This window comes from Canis lupus, chromosome X (assembly GCF_011100685.1).
Source record: "Canis lupus familiaris isolate Mischka breed German Shepherd chromosome X, alternate assembly UU_Cfam_GSD_1.0, whole genome shotgun sequence".
NCBI classification, from domain to species: Eukaryota; Metazoa; Chordata; class Mammalia; order Carnivora; family Canidae; genus Canis; species Canis lupus.
Window position 1 is genome coordinate 110,107,873 of NC_049260.1, and position 18,141 is coordinate 110,126,013.

At 48.4% G+C, this 18,141-nt stretch overlaps 1 protein-coding gene across 4 annotated transcripts in view; it reads right to left on the minus strand.

Moving 5' to 3' along the window:
- FGF13 (fibroblast growth factor 13) overlaps positions 1-18,141 on the minus strand; it is a 523,263-nt gene that overhangs the window by 495,509 nt on the left and 9,613 nt on the right. The window contains exons 1-2 of one of the 4 annotated variants that reach the window (XM_038588433.1): positions 2,467-2,626; positions 1,134-1,352 (exon numbers count right to left, since the gene is read on the minus strand). In XM_038588433.1, the coding sequence (XP_038444361.1) occupies positions 1,134-1,182 (49 nt within the window). In that variant the 5' untranslated portion in view covers positions 1,183-1,352; positions 2,467-2,626. Of the gene's footprint in view, positions 1-1,133; positions 1,353-2,022; positions 2,126-2,466; positions 2,627-18,141 lie in introns of those variants that run through there. The other 3 variants (XM_038588437.1, XM_038588434.1, XM_038588435.1) reach the window with 3 other exon arrangements.

An 18,141-nucleotide genomic window follows, 5' to 3' on the forward strand; every position in this document is an offset into this window, starting at 1 on the left:
CCCAGCCCACTCGAGCGTCTGCTCTGTGGCCGCCCGACGCTCGCCTCTAAGGCACCTGCCGGTTCCCAACTGCTCTAACCACACCCCTCTCTGTGCCTCTCCCCGCACCCGGGTCTCCAAGGATGCGGTCTCCAGTCTGCATTCCGGAGCGACGCCGGGTCCTTCGCAAGGCAAAGGCCAGTGCCGGCGGGGGTCAGAAGGAACCCCCCCTTCCTTCTTCTGAGTTCTCCCCGGGTGTGAGCCCTACTCTGCTGCGCCTCCCCAACCCGCCGGTGGGAGGCCCCAGGCCGAGATGCACACTCCGGGGGACCGGCGGCTGGCGCCCCGGGCCAGGCGGCTGAACCCCAGAGAGGGGAGGGAGGGGACTCTCCTCCCTCCCAGCGGAGGCCCGCTCCCGCTGGGCACTAGTGGCAAGGGGACAACAGCCTTTGTTCTCCCGGGGCTTGGCGAGGCTGCGCTGCCGAGGCGCGGCGCGGGCGGCGCCGGGGCACCGGGATTGCTCACTTTTGCACGCGGCGTGTTGAAGGTTGCAAGCTCCTGCCTTCTGGGGAGGGGGTAGAGAGTTGGGGGAGTAGGGGGTGTGAGGGGGAAAGGAGCGTGGGGGGAGGGGTTAGGCGTCTCGGCCAGGCTCTTTGTTTGCATTGGGGGCGGGGAGAGGGGTTTGAAGGTGGATTGGAGCTTGGGTTTCTGAGAGTGGGGCAGATTCCTGAGTATGTCACCATGTTGCACCCGCGCAGCACACATATGCACACTCGCGCACACGCACACACATGCACTCGCACAGATAGGCGGCCGGCTGGTAGCAGGCAGCGCTGTTCCCGGCGCTCGGGGCTGCAGCAGCTCGGGTCGCCCGCAGCGCCACCACGGTGCGTCCAGAGGGGGAGTGGAAGAGGCTGGAGGCACTCGCGGGGCGACAATTCCACGAGGAAGGAGGGAAAGTGGTGCAACCCCAGCCCCCCCCCACCCACCCAGCGGCCAGCCCCCCCCCCCCCCCTTCTCGCCCGGGGTCGCAGAGGTCACGGGCAGCTTAGGCTCCAGCAGGAAGGCAGGGAGCCACCGAAGGGCGGCGCGCACGCGAGGGGGCGAGGGAAACCAAGGGAAGGGAAGCCGGCGGACTGGGCGGGCGGGCTTACCCTTAGAAGCATCTTTCTCCTCTTTGGGCTTGGTCACCTTTCCACTCATAGATCCCAGCTTGCTTGACAAGGGTCGCCCAGGAGACGGAAGTCCTCGCCGAGCGGGCCGGACTTCGGAGAGTGCTTAGGGCGGCAAGTCGCGATCGCGAGCTCCCCTCGGTGTGGCTCGGGGCGGAATCCGCTTTTCCCCACCACTGCCGCCGCCGCCGCCGCCGCTGCCTACGAGAGAGTGGGGAGGAAAGGAGAGGGGTGAAGGAGGAGCCGCCGCCGCCGCCGCCGCCGCCTCAAGCCCGAGCGGCCGGCCACGGGAGGAGCCGCTCGCCTTGCTCCAGAAGTGAAGAGACAAAGCGGCGTGGCGCTCCCTCCGCGCCCCGCGCCCGCGGCTCCGGCCCGCCCGCCCGCTCGCCCAGGGCCGCGCTCGCAACCCCCGGGGCCGCCGAGAGGTGCGGCCGGCGCTCTGGGCTCCGCCGCCGGCCTCCCCGGGCTCCGCGCGGGCCGCTCTCCGGGCCGGCGCGGGCCGCGCGGGGAATCGCCTGGGTGGGCTGCCCGCGCGCCGGCGGGCTCCTTGCCCCCGCCTCTCTCAATCCGCCGCGGGCCGCCAACTCAATCAAAATAAAAACCCGAGGAAGGTTGAAAAAAAATCAAAACAAAGACGAAAATATTCACTTAAAAATAACGAGCCTCCCCGAAAGGGAAATGTTTGAACATGTGATGAGCAACGTGTGAGCCTGTTACACCGCAGAGCCGCGCAGCTCCTCGCCCGCGGAGAATCGAGAGGGGAGGGTCGCCTCTTTCTTTCTGTTTAATCAATTTTCAGGTTGCTGTGATTTTGCCAAAAGGGGGGCCCGAGTGGCTCGCGAGCAGAGGAGCGGGAACCGAGGGCCCTTACCTGCTCTCTCCCTACACCCACACCCCCTCGGAGCTCGCCCGCTCCCTCGCTCGCGCTCTCCTCCCCGACAACTCTCCGGTCCCAGAGAGCCGCGATCCAGCCCGCGGCGCGTTCTATATAAACGGCAAGGTGTGGGCACGCGGGGGGCGGGGGCGACGAGGGCGGGGCCCATTCGGAGCCACCCGCCGCCTGTAGTAAAAGGAGAGCTCGGCAGGGGCGCGCCGACGTCAGCCGCCGGTTGGCAGAGCCCCGGCGAGCCCAGCGGAGAGCGGGCGAGCGTGGCGGCCGGGCGTCCCCGGCCCCTCCTGGGCGGGCAGGGCCCGCGGGCGCCGCCGCAACGGGCTCGCGCCGTCCGCCGCCGGGATCGAAGCCCGTCGCGCCCCCAGCCCCCACCCCGCCCCTCAGCCCGCAGCGCTGCCCGGGCCCGCACGAGCCGTCACCTACACTTTGGGGACTCCGCTGTTGGCAACTGCCTGCAGCGAGCGGCGGAATCTCAGTCCGGGAAGTCGGCGACTCGTTGCCTCCGGCTAGCTGCCCAAGTTGAGACAGCCGGGCTCTCCGGGCAGGGAGGAGGGCGCGCTGGGATCCGAGTGTCACTAGGGCAGAGAGTGAAACTGGCCGCGGCGGCTGCCACCTCCCACCCCCACCCCCACCCCCTCACGCAGGCCCCTCCTCCCAGGGCTGATCGCTCTGGTTGGCACGCTGCGCGCGAAGAGTGCCCACCATCCAGGACAGCCAACCCCAAGCAAAGGGAGTGAGGTGGCGCTGGGGGCGAGGGCTGTAGAGGGATCAGTGGTATCGGCGTCTCGCCTGGGGCGCGCTAGCGACAAAACACAGGGAGGGACCCCGAAGATTTCAACTACAAGGAAAACTGCTGGAAAATTGTACAAGGGAGGGGGCGACTGAGGAGGGAGATAGAGCCAAGGAAATGGAAGAGGGGGGGTTACAGAGTAGCTAGGAATCAGCCCTGGGGCGATCTGGGGAACCCTGTCCGCGATGGCCCCTTTTTGGGCGCGCGGAGACCCGGGAGCCCGGCGCCGGGTTGAGAGGCTGGGGGTGGGTGGGGGGCGGCCGCTACCGTGCCTTGGTCCTCAGAGCTGTCCATTAACCAGACCCAAGGCTCCAGCCTGGCGGTGGAGACTCGGCAGCGACTCCCACGCAGAAAATCCGTTTCCCACCCAACTCCACCCGCTCCTTAATTCGGTTTCGTTAATGGCATTAAACCAGGCAAAGAAATTATATAGATGGATTAGTCCCACTGAATCCCAGGCGGTAACTCAATTACAAGAGCCTGCTGTGGCTTTCAAGACCGGGAGAGTGGGCTGCCTCCCAAGCCGGCCCGGGTCTAAAGGTCAGCAACTCTCTAAACTCAATTTGCAGCCTCCGTCCTCGGGCTGGGAGGAACTCCAGGTCTGTTTTTCCTGTAAATTATATCTGATAATCGGGAGGCTGATGACACAATGTAATTATCCAACCCAAGGTTAGACCATTAATTAATACCCGTACTTTGGGAAAGAAGGAATCTCTCTTAAAATGACCGGAAATCAAAGGGGGTGGAGACTTGGATGTGTTTAGAGGAAAAGTCGAGGGAAAGATGGTATAGAGTCCTTAGAGAGCGAACACCCAATAGTCGGTTACCATGGATTTAGTGCCTACCTTGCACCAAGCAGCACACTAAAATCTTTACATCATTATCCTAGTTTATCTTCACAACAGCCCTAAGGAGTGTTGATACTGTTCTCTCCATTTTACAAGTGAGAAAACTGAGGCTCAGAGAGGTTAAGTTACTTGCCTGGAGGTCACACAGCTGGTAAGTGAGGAAGCCTAGACAAAAAAAAAAAAAAAAAAAAAAAACTAGGAGAGCCAGGATAGGAACAAGGCGAGTCTGTCATTCTAGACAGTGCTCTATTAGACCACATAGTCTCTCAACACTCCTACTAGCCTATTGAAAGGTTGGGGGGGGCACATTTTTACTGGACCTGTCTCTGCCAGACCTAAACCTCTAAAACTTTGCAAACTCCCTTAACCCAGCACATTCAAACACACATGCATGTGTACACAAACACACACACACACATTTTATTTGTCCACATACCCCCAATAAGCCACAAGACCTTTTGGGGAAAGGGTCAGTCTCTGTCTTGGGAAATATTAAGCATGACACTTAGGTCTGTCCTGAGTATCTCAGCCTTCCTGCTACATTAACATTTCCAGATTTTCAGGCAAGTTCTCAGCACTGATAAGACTTCCCCCTTCCCCTCCATACCCTAGAACCAATGGCATCTCTAGCAGAGCTAACTTTCCTGGAAGCCAGATGTTACCCTGTTCCTCGAAGAACATTAACTAGTTATCATATGAATAAACCTGGGTTAGTTAAGATGATTCAGATGAGTTGAGATGTCACTTTGGGAGTATTTGCAGGATCTGTCTACCCATGAACACTAAAGTGTGTTTCTTCACTATAAGCCACTCTGCAAAAGAAATAATCAGAGGATAAAGACAACAGACACCACATGCAAAACCAAAACCATGATGTGTGTCTATACGGGGGCAAATCAGTGACATCGTAAGTGTGTGCATTCATGCCAGAGCCCAAGGATTACAAAGTACCAGGATAAGCAATCTCATCTAAACAAAGCTGAAGACCCTACCAGGGAGGTCACAGGCAGCCTCTTTTGTGGAAGCCATGGGGGCTTTCCCCTTTTCAAAGCCCTGTGTTTAATACGAACAGAATGTTGGTATTGGCTCACAAGAACGCATGCTCCAGTGCCCCCAGGTCACTTGGTAATTTGGGGTGGTCAGCTGGGAGAGGATCTGCCATCTGTGTGAGGGCATTCAGGGGGGTAGTCTTTCCCTCACAACCAAATGGAGTAGTCTTTTTTTTAAGATTTTATTTATTTATTCATAGACACACACACACACACACACACACAGAGAGAGAGAGAGGCAGAGGGAGAAGCAGGCTCCATGCAGGGATCCCGACCTGGAACTCGATCCTGGGTCTCCAGGATCACACCCAGGGTTGCAGGTGGCGCCAAACCACTATGCCACTGGGGCTGCCCAAAAGGAGTAATCTTAAAGCATCTAGTGCAGCTCTGTAGCACTTCCTCTTCCCCACCCAGATCCTTCTGCCCCTTCCCTTGGGGTAGAAGGGCCTTCTGCCAACAGCCCAGCAACTGGCCCTACTGATCTCTTCACTTCTGGTTGCCTTGTCACTATGGTAACATGGTCTTGTCCCTCCTGTCTCTGCCCACCCTACAAGAGAGAGAGCCACTATATTTGATAAAACACGGGGCACAAGGGTTATCTGGTAGAGCTGAGTAACCTGATCCTGGAATTAAAGCAATATGCCAAAGCAAAATGCCGCATGGCCACACCTCTAAAGAGGCCTGGGTGCTTTCAAGAGTAAGGGGTGGAGGTTTGAATCTTTGGAAGGAAAACAGAAAAGGTCCTGAGAGTTTCATTCCCTTGGCCCCATCATCTCTCTGGTGTCTGTTTCATGCCAGTTCCCAAATGCCTCAAGACACCAGCCTCTGGATCCCAGGTTCACTCATCCTCCGGCAGCTCTGAGCAATGTTTCTGGGCAAGATGCCACATGCTTCCATTGTCTGTGCTGGAGGGTAAGGTTGGGGTGAGTCGGGGCACGGTGGACAGATACACTTAGGGCTTCTTCCTGGCAAGTTGGGACTGACTGAATGTAAAGCCATTATCATCAGGCACCACCAAATTAGACGCTTTAGTGACAAGACAGCTTCTCACTGGACCAAATGTGTTTTTCATTTGCAAAAACACTTAACAGCAGAAAGCTGGTTCTAAAGGAGGCAGCCTGGCAAAAGCTAGACTTGCAGCCCGGGTACTTGAGATAAAGAAAGGCCCATTGGGCCAAGATCTAGGAGTTGGAAGTCACTTTCATTTTTTCAGCTCACATCTTAGCGATTTGAACTTTGGGATCCAAAGGCTAGAGCTCTGAAAGGCATTCGTTTCTGATTCAAACCCTACAGTGTTCATCTACATCACCATTTAACATTGCTTTTGATCGGGATCTTCAGTTGTGGATTTCTGTGATAAAAGAGTTAGGTAAGATCATCTCCAAAGATGGTCACTGTGGCAATTTTAAAACATGGCCACTGGGCCCTACGGCCTCTCCTCTTGACCCTGGGTAGGCCTGTAACTGCTTCAGTCTATAGAGTATGGCAGCAGTGATGCTCTATTACTCTTAGGCTAGGCTATAAAGGGCCATGCAGCTTTGGCCCGGGCCTCTTGGGATGTGTGCTCTGGGGAAAGCCAGCCAGCCAGCAGCATGCATGAAATCTGCCGACTGAGACAGGCATGCTGGAGAGCTCACCTCTGGACTCTCGGGCTGACACTGGTAGCTGAGCTCCCAACCGACAGCCAGCATTGACCGCCAGCCAAGCCAGAGACCCATCTTGGGCATCCAGCCCAAACCACCACATGACTGCAGCCCCAGCTGACGTCCGACAGCAACCTGGTGAGACACCCTTCAGTGGGGAACTGTTCAGTGGAGCCCTTCTCCAATGCCGAGCCCACAAGCTTCCTAGCAAAACTAAATGGATGTTTTCAGCTGCTATGTTTTAGCGTAATAAGCTATCTGGAAATAGTAAGTAGAATAGTGACCAAGAGTTTCTCCTAATCCTATGGCATATGCCATACCACCCTCTGGAGGTAAAGGCCCCTTGAATCCAGGCTGGCCTCATGACTTGTTTTGACCAATAGGATGTGGCCCAAATGATGCTGTGCCAGTTCAAGGCCTAGCATTTAAGAGATGTGGGAGCTCTCCTTTCTTCCAGGGGAGAGGGGAGCCAGGTACCCTATAAGAAGGCAGACACCCTGAGACCTGTGTCATGAGGATACCCAAGCTGGCTATATGAAAAGGCCATCTGAGGAACCCAGCAGATGGCAAGAACAAAGCTCCAACATGTGATCCCAGTCAAGCCATCCCAGCCAGCTTCCAGCCCTGTGAGCTGCGAGGCCCCAGCCTTCATGGAGCGAAGAGCCAGTCTTGCCACACACTGTCCAAATTCCCGACCCACCGATTTATGTGCATAATGGCTGTTTTAAGCCACTCAATTCGGGGATAAATTGTTACACACAGCAAGAGATAACTTAAATGAGACTCCTAGAACCATTTTGGGAACAAGTTGTCTCTGTTCCTTGGTCTTCTTTTCAGAGTAGAATGGGTTTTTAGAGTGGGTGCCAGTTATAAACCAGATGTCAATGATTTATCCAAAAACAGCTTCCTACCAAGACCTTTCCAATCCACATAAATGTGACTTTTCTGCCTCTCTTGAAATTGAGCATTTAGACCATTATGATGTGATGTTGGGCTGGACAAGAATGGACATCTGTAGGGACACCTGGCTGTCTCAGTCAGAGGGCATGTGACTCTTGATCTCAAGGTTGTGACTTTGAGTCCCATATTGGACGTAGAAGGCTACTAAAACAAGGAAACTTTTAAAAAGGAGAGAGAGAATGAACATCTTTAAATGTTTTAGCAGTTTCTTGTCCAGGGAAGAAGGAAACAATGAGATATACCTTGTTCAAGGATTCAGTCTCGCTCCCAAACAAAGAACATCACTGGGCAGCTTTGGTTTCCCACCCAGAATTCCCATCATTCTATAGCATTCAAGAATCTCCTGTGTCAAGGGGAATAGGTAATCAAAGGTGGCCTTTTCCTCACAGCAAACTCCTGTTTTTCTCTATGTCCGAAACAGAGGACCTCGCCATCGTCTCTCCCAGTAAATAACACACAAAAGACTTTGGTTCAACAAGCACCTGAGAAAATGCTCCGCATCACTGGCCATCAGGGAAATACAAATCAAAACCACAAGGAGATATCACCTCACCCCAGTGAGAATGGGGAAAATTAACAAGACAGGAAATGACAAATGTTGGAGAGGATGTGGAGAAAGGGGAACCCTCCTGCACTGTTGGTGGGAATGTGAACTGGTGCAGCCACTCTGGAATACTGTGTGGAGGTTCCTCAAGGAGTTAAAAATAGACCTGCCCTACGACCCAGCAATTGCACTGCTGGGGATTTACCCCAAAGATACAGATGCAGTGAAATGTCGGGACACCTGCACCCCGATGTTTATAGCAGCAATGTCCACAATAGCCAAACTGTGGAAGGAGCCTCGGCGTCCATCGAAAGATGAATGGATAAAGAAGATGTGATCTATGTATACAATGGAATATTCCTCAGCCATCAGAAACGACAAATACCCACTATTTGCTTCGATGTGGAGGGACCTGGAGGGTATTATGCTGAGTGAAATAAGTCAGTCGGAGAACGACAAACATTATATGGTCTCATTCATTTGGGGAATATGAAAATTAGTGAAAGAGAATAAAAAGAAAGGAGAGAAAATGAGTGAAAATATCAGTGAGGGTGACAAAACATGAGACACCTAACTCTAGGAAATGAACATGGGGTAGTGGAAGGGGAGGTGGGTGGGGGGTGGGGGTGACTGGGTGATGGGCAATGAGGGGGGCACTTGGTGGGATGAGCACTGGGTGTTATGCTATATGTTGGCAAATTGAACTCCAATTAAAAATTTTTTTAAAAAGACTTTGGCTCTGGTCTGCTTCCAGAAGATTTTCAAATCGTGCTCTTGCCTCTATTCCAGTGGTTACAGTGATGATGCCAATGAAAAACATTTTCAGATAGAAGGACTGTATTTGTTGAAAACTATTTGGATATGGTAGTAAGTGCTTAGCCCACTTTGATTTGCTCTTATCTAGAGAGATAACTTATCTTGAGATTGTATACTCCCAGATGAGAAGGACTGGGTTAAACTCTGCTCAGACGAACTCCCTCCATGCCCACCCTGTGGTAACATAGCACAGAGCACATCAAAGGCATGATAAACAGCCTCATCATCATAACATCATTTCTTCAATATACTGAGTTTCTTGCTCCATAGTAATATTTATCCAAAGTATGCAACTTTATACTCAAGGCAACCCTGAGTTAGTGACCATGATTGCCTCCATTTTCCAGATGAGGAAACAAGCTCCAAAAGGTGAAGATTGCAGGAAAAAGGTACACGCAGGATGAAGACTCAAGTAGCACCTTCTGCTTCCCAAGTCCCCCCTCTTTCCCTTACATGATGCTGCATATTTTCTAAGTGTTATGGAATAATTGGTGCCTCTAAAATTTCTCCAAAGATAAAGCCAAGCATTAGAGCAAGAGCAGAGGTCTCACTCGGGGCTTCTTGGGCTTTCATTCACCTTCTACCAGCACCTGCCACTCTGTGTGGGAGAAAAAGATGTGTGCCGTCCAGCTTCCCCTCCCAGGAAGGGCTCGCTGCCCAGCTGTGAGCCACCCCTGGATGTCAGCTCCTTCAGAATCTGCCTCAGCTGCAGAATCCTAACCTCACCTGAGGTCACGCCCTTCCTGGGGCAGGCCACATCCAGTGACCGAGAGAGGCCTGGCCATTTAGAACCAACACAAGTTCTCTGACAGGCAGTTCTCACTCCAGTTTGCTTGGCCAAAGGCTTTGTTGGGCCTGCTTTGTGGTTCAACTGTACCCTCTGCCCAGTCCTGCCTCTTCCCCCTTCCTTTCGCAGCCATTGAGCCCTAATGAATATTTTCCTTCATAAATTTCATCTTTCAGAGATCGCAGCCTGTGACTTGTCTCTTTTTCTCTCCAACCCTGTCTTTTTGCCCGGGCTTTTGACAAAGAGAGATTCTAGAATCTTCCTCTTCCTCTGCCAGTTTAAGTGATCTCCACTGTATTGCTAGTGCCTTTTGCCTCCAACTTCCCTGTCTTCTTGGGAAGTTGCCTGGAGCCTTCTTTGGAGCTCCAGGGTTTGGGGCTTGGCTTTCTACTGCTCCCCAGAGCACTGATACCCAGCTGGTACTGTAAATAGATATTACATTTTAGGGAAAGAGGAGCAACCTGCAGATGGTTAACAAATGCCAAGCTGAGTTTCTAACGATGAGACAGTTGTACCTGCACTTTCCTTCCCTTGAAACTATGTGTAACTCAGTTGGTGGGGTTGACCCGGCACCAAATGGACATGCACGTGCTTGGAGTGACTGTACCATCACACTCTTGACGTGACTGTACCTGCCATACTGTAGCCACCTGTGTCTTCTCTAAGGGACTTCCCTACTCTGTTGCCCATTGCTGGAATTATTTACGCTTCCCCATTCCACTTCCAGCAGCGCAGCCCCCAGTGTCATTTTCAGGGTTGTGTTCTCATCCTCTCACCCACTGCCAGGGTCTAGCATGACTCTTTCCTGTTACTCCCCACCCCCCATATTTATTCCCCTTTGTTACATAAAACCTCCCTCCTCCCTACGTCACCCAGCCTGCAAACATTTGCTACTGTGCACTTCTGGACAGAGCATCTCAGATCGCTGGAAGGAGGTTTGCCCCCTGCCTCCAGGCTGGGAAAAGAGGAGCCCCCTTTGAGGGTCTCCCACACAAGACTAACGACCAAAAACAGAGGATGGCATCTAATAGATGGTGCTTTATAGAAACTATCATTTCATCCTTGTTCCTGTCCCTAAAGCTACATACTGCTACCCTTTATTTACAAATAATGAAAAGAACCGAGAAAGAGCAATTCACCTGTTCAAGTTCCCACAGCTGGCGAATCGCACTGGCAGTCTTTGAACCCAGGTCTTTCTGTTGCCAAAGGCTGTGCACTTGCACTGCCAGTTGCTGACCTGGTCAAGAAGGCTTAGGTACCTGTCTTGGCACTGGTTGGCAGGGGCCACAGGATTCTGGAAGAATCCATGACTAGCAAGTGCATAACGCTTTAGCTTCGGTGTCAGAGAACATCCCTGAGAGCTATAACAAAGCATGCCAGTCAGAAGAGGTATGGCACTGAGACCGAAAGGAGAGAAGTCCTCTCCAGAGGCCTCTGTAGCCACATCTATGATCCTACACTGCTCTTCTTTGGCCTGCCTCTGCGGTACTGTGCTACGTGGTCAGTTTTCAGCACAGCTACCACTGCCACTCCCGCCCCAGTCCAGAACTAGGTTACCCAGAGGCCCCTTACCCATGTGGCTCCAGGTTAGCATTTGCCACTGAGAAAAACTCACTGGAGACTTGGAAGGTGGGAATGAAGCAGAAGTCGCTGTGCTCAAGAGCCTGTGGCAGTCAGACCGCGCAGCTTCACAGATCTCCCTATGAGCTTCTACTCCCCAGTCACCTTCTGGGTGACTTCTCAGGATTCCAGTGCATTCTGGCTTCCTCACTTTCTCCACTGCTTCTAATTAAAGTCATTACAGACCTTTGTCTGATCCTCTGGCATGAACCTTCTGGACCTTCACTCTCCTAAGTTCCTCTCACTGCTATTGTGTGTGTGTGTGTGTGTGTGTGTGTGTGTGTGTGTTTCTATTTCTCTGTTTATTTACTTAACCCCTTATTGCAATATTTTAGTAGCTCTATTTTTACCCAGACACTGATATAGGTTTCACCCTGAACTTCACCACTGGCCATGTGTTATTAAAAAGCAACTCCCTAGGAAGTAATAGAACCAAGGTCCAGTCATATAAAGGCCTGCTTTCTTTTTTATAAGAAATCATAGCAAGTTCTGGAAAGATGGTGACCTAAGCATGGGTTATTTCCCATTTCCAACTCCAACCTACCTGTTTCTCCTTAGCCAAATGGCTATCAAGTTCTCTGGAGAAGAGCCGGATGTGAGGCCCTAGGCATTGGGGAATTTCACACAAAGAAGTGTTGTCAGGCTATCTTCCTTGTGTGCTGAGCAAAGCCTGGATCCAGTGCCAGCAAGGCCAGCACAGGGACACCAGGACATTGGGAAAGCAATATCAAACTTGTGTCCCTGGTCTCCTAGGCCTCCAAGGGGCCAAGAAAGAATAAAGTAACAGTGCAGGTCAGTGTAGAGAAGGACCATGTGAAGAGGCCTGGGAAGAAGATGGCTTCCCACCACTTGAGGGCCTACCAGCACTTAGAAAGCTCCAGCATCAGCTGACCCCCACGGGCTGATGACAAAACACTTTATAACCATCTCTGTGGGTGCAGCAACCAACCAGCACCCAGAAAAAGGTTGACTAAGCAACACATGCCTAAAGAAATAGACTGGCAAGAGGAGACACAAATGATCACTTCGACAACAACGAGAATAACAAAATAGGAACACAGAGAGAGATTCAAGTGCAGCATAAAAACAGACTTTCTGGAACTACACAACATGATTCCTAAGTAGACAGTACAGTAGATGAACAGAAGGAGAGGATGATCACTGCTGAGACCACTTAACCTAGAAGATAAACTAGAAGAATCACAAAGCACAAAGCCAAAAATATCACGAGAAGGAAATAAGGAAAATCTAAGAGGTGCAGAGATCCTGAAGAAGTCTTCTAGAAGGAGAAGAGGGAAGAGACAGAGGAAGGCAGTACTTGTTCTAAAAGATAATTACAAAGAGCTTTTCGGAGCATAGCATATGATAAATTTGAATATACAGTTTTATATTTAAATGTTTAATACTTAAAATATAAAATAAATATAAAATTTGAATAATTTTTAAAATGCAAAAAGTCACTGTTTGGAAACTAAGAAATATACTCCTAGAACACTTGTTGGATGATGGAAAAATTATGAACTATCTCAAAAGCAAGTAAAACAAACACTTTCTGGGGCACCTGGGTGACTCAGTCAGTTGAGCATATGGCTCTTGGTCTCAGCTCAGGTCATGATCTCAGGATGGTGGGATTGAGCCCCACATCAGGCTCTGCACTCAGTGGGGAGTCTGCTTGAGATTCTCTCCTTCTGCCCCTCTTCCTACTTTCTTTCTCTCTCTCTCTTTCTCTCTCTCTGATAAATAAAATATTTTTTAAAATAAAATTTAAAAAATCATCATAACAATGTGGTTCATCTGTTATAATTCAACTTTTTAAAAAAGATTTTATTTGTTTACTCCTGAGAGACACACACAGAGAGAGAGGCAGAGACACAGGCAGAGGAAGAAGCAGGCTCCATGCAGGGAGCCCGATGTGGGACTCAATCCCAGGACTCTGGGATCACGCCCTGAGCTTGAAGGCAGACGTTCAACCACTGAGCCACCCAGGTGCCCTTCAACTTGTTTTTTAAAACAGGTAGTTTCAATATCATTTAAATTACTGCAGGACATAAAAAAAGAAAAAGAAAAGCACCTTAATTCCCCTTTTGCCAGCTTTAGGGGGGTATAAATTCCCTTTTTAATATATAATTGGCACATAACATTGTGTACGTTTAAGGTGTGCAAATGAGACAATTTGAAATAAATAATCTATATATCAATTTGAAATATACAATCTATATATATGTTATATATGTATAACAAAATGTTCACCAAACTAAGATTAGTTAACCCATTCTTCACCTCACATAATTACCTTTTTGCTGTTGTTGTTATAATGAGAACATTAAGGATCTGCTCTCATTGCAATTTTAAAATAAATGAAACAGTATTGCTAACTGCAGCCATCATGCTGTACATTAAATCCCTGAAACATGTTCATCTTATAACTGGAAGTACTCTTTGACCAACATCTGTTTCTACCCTCCCCCACCAGCCGGTAGTAACCACCATTCTTCTGTTTCCATGAGTTCAATGTTTTCAGATTCCACATACAAATGTGATTGTACAGTATTTGCCTTTCTACATCTGACTTATTTCACTTAGTGTAATGCCATCAATGTCCATCCCTGTTGTCACAAAAGGCAGGATTTCCTTCTTTTTATGGCTCAACAATATTCCATTGTATATATACACCATATCTTCTTTTTCCATTCATTCATCAATGGACACCTAGGTTGTTTCCATGTCTTGTCTTTTGTGAATAATGTTTCAGTGAACATGGGGATGTAGGTATGGCTTCAGGATGGTGATTTCATCTCCTTCAACTATATACCCAGAGGTAGGATTGCTGGGGCATATGGTACTTATATTTTTACTTTTTTAAGGAACCTCCATACTGTTTTCCATAGTGCCTATACCAATACACATTCCCACCAACAGCACACGAGGGGTCCCTTTTCTCCACATCGTCTCCAGCAGTTGTTATCTCTTGTCTTTTTGACAACAGCCACTCTAATGAGGTGATATCTCATTGTGGTTTTTTTTTTTTTTTTTAAAGATTTTATTTATTTATTCATGATAGTCACAGAGAGAGAGAGCGGGGCAGAGACACAGGCAGAGAGAGAAGCAGGCTCCATGCATCGGAAGCCCGACGTGGGATTCGATCCCGGGTCTCCAGGATCGCGCCCTGGGCCAAAGGCAGGCGCCAAACCGCTGCGCCACCCAGGGATCCCTCTCATTGTGGTTTTAACTTGTAATTCCATGGTTATTATTGACGTTGAGCACCTTTTCACATATGTCTTGGCCACATTAGTTTATTATAATTTTTTTAACATTTGATTTTTTTCTTAAGTAATCTCTACATCCAATATGGGGCTAGAACTCAGGACCTCCAGATCAAGAACCGCATGCATGCTCTACCTACTGAGCAAGCCAGGCACCCTCTCTTGGCCACAAATGTATATCTTTTTTCAAAAAATGTTGATTCGGGTCCTTAACCCATTTTTTAATTGAATTTTTTTTCTTTTTTTGCTATTGAAGTGTATGAATTTCTTTTAGACATGTTAGATACTAACCCCTCATCAGATACATAGTTTGGAGATATTTTCTTTCATTCTTTAGGTTGCCTTTTCATTTTTTTTTAATTTTTATTTATTTATGATAGTCACAGAGAGAGAGAGAGAGAGAGAGGCAGAGACACAGGCAGAGGGAGAAGCAGGCTCCATGCACCGGGAGCCCGACATGGGATTCGATCCCGGGTCTCCAGGATCACGCCCTGGGCCAAAGGCAGGTGCCAAACCGCTGCGCCACCCAGGGATCCCTAGGTTGCCTTTTCATTTTACTGATTGTTTCTTTTGCTGTGCAGAAGTGTTTAGTTTAATGTGGTCTCACTTGTTAATTTTACTTTTGTTGCCTGTACTTTGGGCATCATATAAAAAAAAATCATTGCCAAGACCAATGTCTTGGAGTTTTTTCAAGTTTTACAGTTTCAGGCCTTATAATTAAATACTTAATCAATTTCAAGTTAATTTTTGTGAGTGGTATAAGATAGGGGTTCAATTGCATTTCTTTTGCCTAAGTATCCAGTTTTCCCAGCACTATTTCTTGAAAAGACTGTGCTTTCTCCATTAAGTATTCTTGCCTAGTTTGTGGCTTCTTAATTTTTTTCCATTGGTATGTTTTTATGCCGATACCATACTGTTTTGACCACTACAGATCTGCAATATAGTTTGAAGTAAGGGAGTGTAAGGTCTCCAGTTTCCTCCTTTCTCAAGATCTCTTTGGCTACTTGAGGTATTATGTGGCTTCATATGAATTTTAGGATAGTTTTTCCATTTCTATGAAAAATGACATTGAAATTATTTGATAGAGATAGCACTGAATTTATAGATGGCTTTGGGCAGTATGTACAGTTTAATAATAGTAACTCCTCCAGTAGGATCCAACAGTACATTAAGAAGATTATTCACCATGACCAAGTGGGATTTATCCCCAGGATGAAAGGCTGGTTCAACACTCATAAAGCAATCAACGTGATAGATCATATCAACAAGAGAAAAAACAAGAACCATATGATCCTCTCAATAGATGCAGAGAAAGCATTTGACAAAATACAGCATCCATTCCTGATCAAAACTCTTCAGGGTGTAAGGATAGAGGGAAAATTCCTCAACATCTTAAAAGCCATCTACAAAAAGCCCACAGCAAATATCATTCTCAATGGGGAAACACTGGGAGCCTTTCCCCTAAGATCAGGAACACGACGGGGATGTCCACTCTCACCACTGCTATTCAACACAGTACTAGAAGTCCTAGCCTCAGCAATCAGACAACGAAAAGATATAAAAGGCATTCAAATTGGCAAGGAAGAGGGATCCCTGGGTGGCACAGCGGTTTGGCGCCTGCCTTTGGCCCAGGGCGCGATCCTGGAGACCCGGGATCGAATCCCACGTCGGGCTCCCGGTGCATGGAGCCTGCTTCTCCCTCTGCCTGTGTCTCTGCCTCTCTCTCTCTCTCTCTCTTTGTGTGTGACTATCATAAATAAAAAAAAATTGGCAAGGAAGAAATCAAACTCACCCTCTTCGCCAGTGATATGATACTCTACATAGAAAACGCAAAAGACTCCACACCAAGATCGCCAGAACTCATGCAGCAATTCGGCAGTGTGGCAGGATACAAAATCAATGCCCAGAAATAAGTGGCATTTCTCTAGACTAACAATTAGACTGAAGAAAGAGAAATTAAAGCGTCAATCCCATTTACAATTGCACCCAAAAGCATAAGGTACCCAGGAATAAACCTAACCAAAGAGGAAAAGGTTCTATACCTTAAAAACTACAGAACACTTCTGAAAGACATTGAGGAAGACACAAAGAGATGGGAAAATTTTCAATGCTCATGGATTGGAAGAATTAACATTGTGAAAATGTTAATGCTACCCAGTGCAATTTACACATTAAATGCAATCCCTATCAAAATACCACGGACTTTCTTCAGAGAGTTGGAACAAATCATCTTAAGATTTGTGTGGAATCAGAAAAGACCCCGAATATCCAGGGGAATATTGAAAAAGAAACTCAGAGCTGGGGGCATCACAATGCCAGATTTCAGATTGTACTACAAAGCTGTGGTCATCAAGACAGTGTGGTACTGGCACAAAAACAGACACGTAGATCAATGGAACAGAGTAGAGAATCCAGAAATGGGCCCTCAACTCTGTGGTCAACTAATATTTGACAAAGCAGGAAAGACCATCCACTGGAAAAAGGACAGTCTCTTCAATAAATGGTGCTGGGAAAATTGGGCAGCCACGTGCAGAAGAATGAAACTAGATCATTCTCTTACACCATACACAAAGATAAACTCAAAATGGATGAAAGATCTAAATGTGAGACAAGATTCCATCAAAATCCTAGAGGAGAACACAGGCAAAACCCTTTTTGAACTCGGTCACAGTAACTTCTTACAAGATACATCCATGAAGGCAAGAGAAACAAAAGCAAAAATGAACTATTGGGACTTCATCAAGATAAGAAGCTTTTGCACAGCAAAGGATACCATCAACAAAACTAAAAGACAACCTACAGAATAGGAGAAGATATTTGCAAATGACGTATCAGATAAAGGGCTAGTACCCAAGATCTATAAAGAACTTATTAAACTCAACACCAAAGAAACAAACAATCCAATCATGAAGTGGGCAAAAGACATGAACAGACATTTCACTAAAGAAGACATAGACATGGCCAAAAAGCACATGAGAAAATGCTCCGCATCACTGGCCATCAGGGAAATACAAATCAAAACCACAAGGAGATACCACCTCACCCCAGTGAGAATGGGGGAAATTAACAAGACAGGAACAACAAATGTTGGAGAGGATGTGGAGAAAGGGGAGCCCTCTTACACTGTTGGTGGGAATGTGAACTGGTGCAGCCACTCTGGAAAACTGTATGGAGGTTCCTCAAGGAGTTAAAAATAGACCTGCCCTACGACCCAGCAATTGCCCTGCTGGGGATTTACCCCAAAGATACAGATGCAATGAAACGCCGGGACACCTGCACCCCGATGTTTATAGCAGCAATGTCCACAATAGCCACACTGTGGAAGGAGCCTCGGTGTCCATCAAAAGATGAATGGATAAAGAAGCTGTGGTCTATGTATACAATGGAATATTCCTCAGCCATTAGAAACGACAAATACCCACCATTTGCTTCGACGTGGATGGAACTGGAGGGTATTATGCTGAGTGAAATAAGTCAATTGGAGAAGGACAAACATTATATGGTCTCATTCATTTGGGGAATATAAAAAATAGTGAAAGGGATTATAGGGGAAAGTAAAGAAAATTAGTGGGAGATATCAGAGAGGGTGACAGAACACGAGAGACTCCTAACTCTGGGAAACAAATAAGGGGTGGTGGTAGGGGAGGTGAGTGGGGGGACAGGGTGACCGGTGATGGGCACTAAGGGGGGCACTTGATGGGATGAGCACTGGGTGTTATGCTATATGTTGGCACATCGAACTCCAATAAAAAATATACAAAAAAATAAAAATAAATAT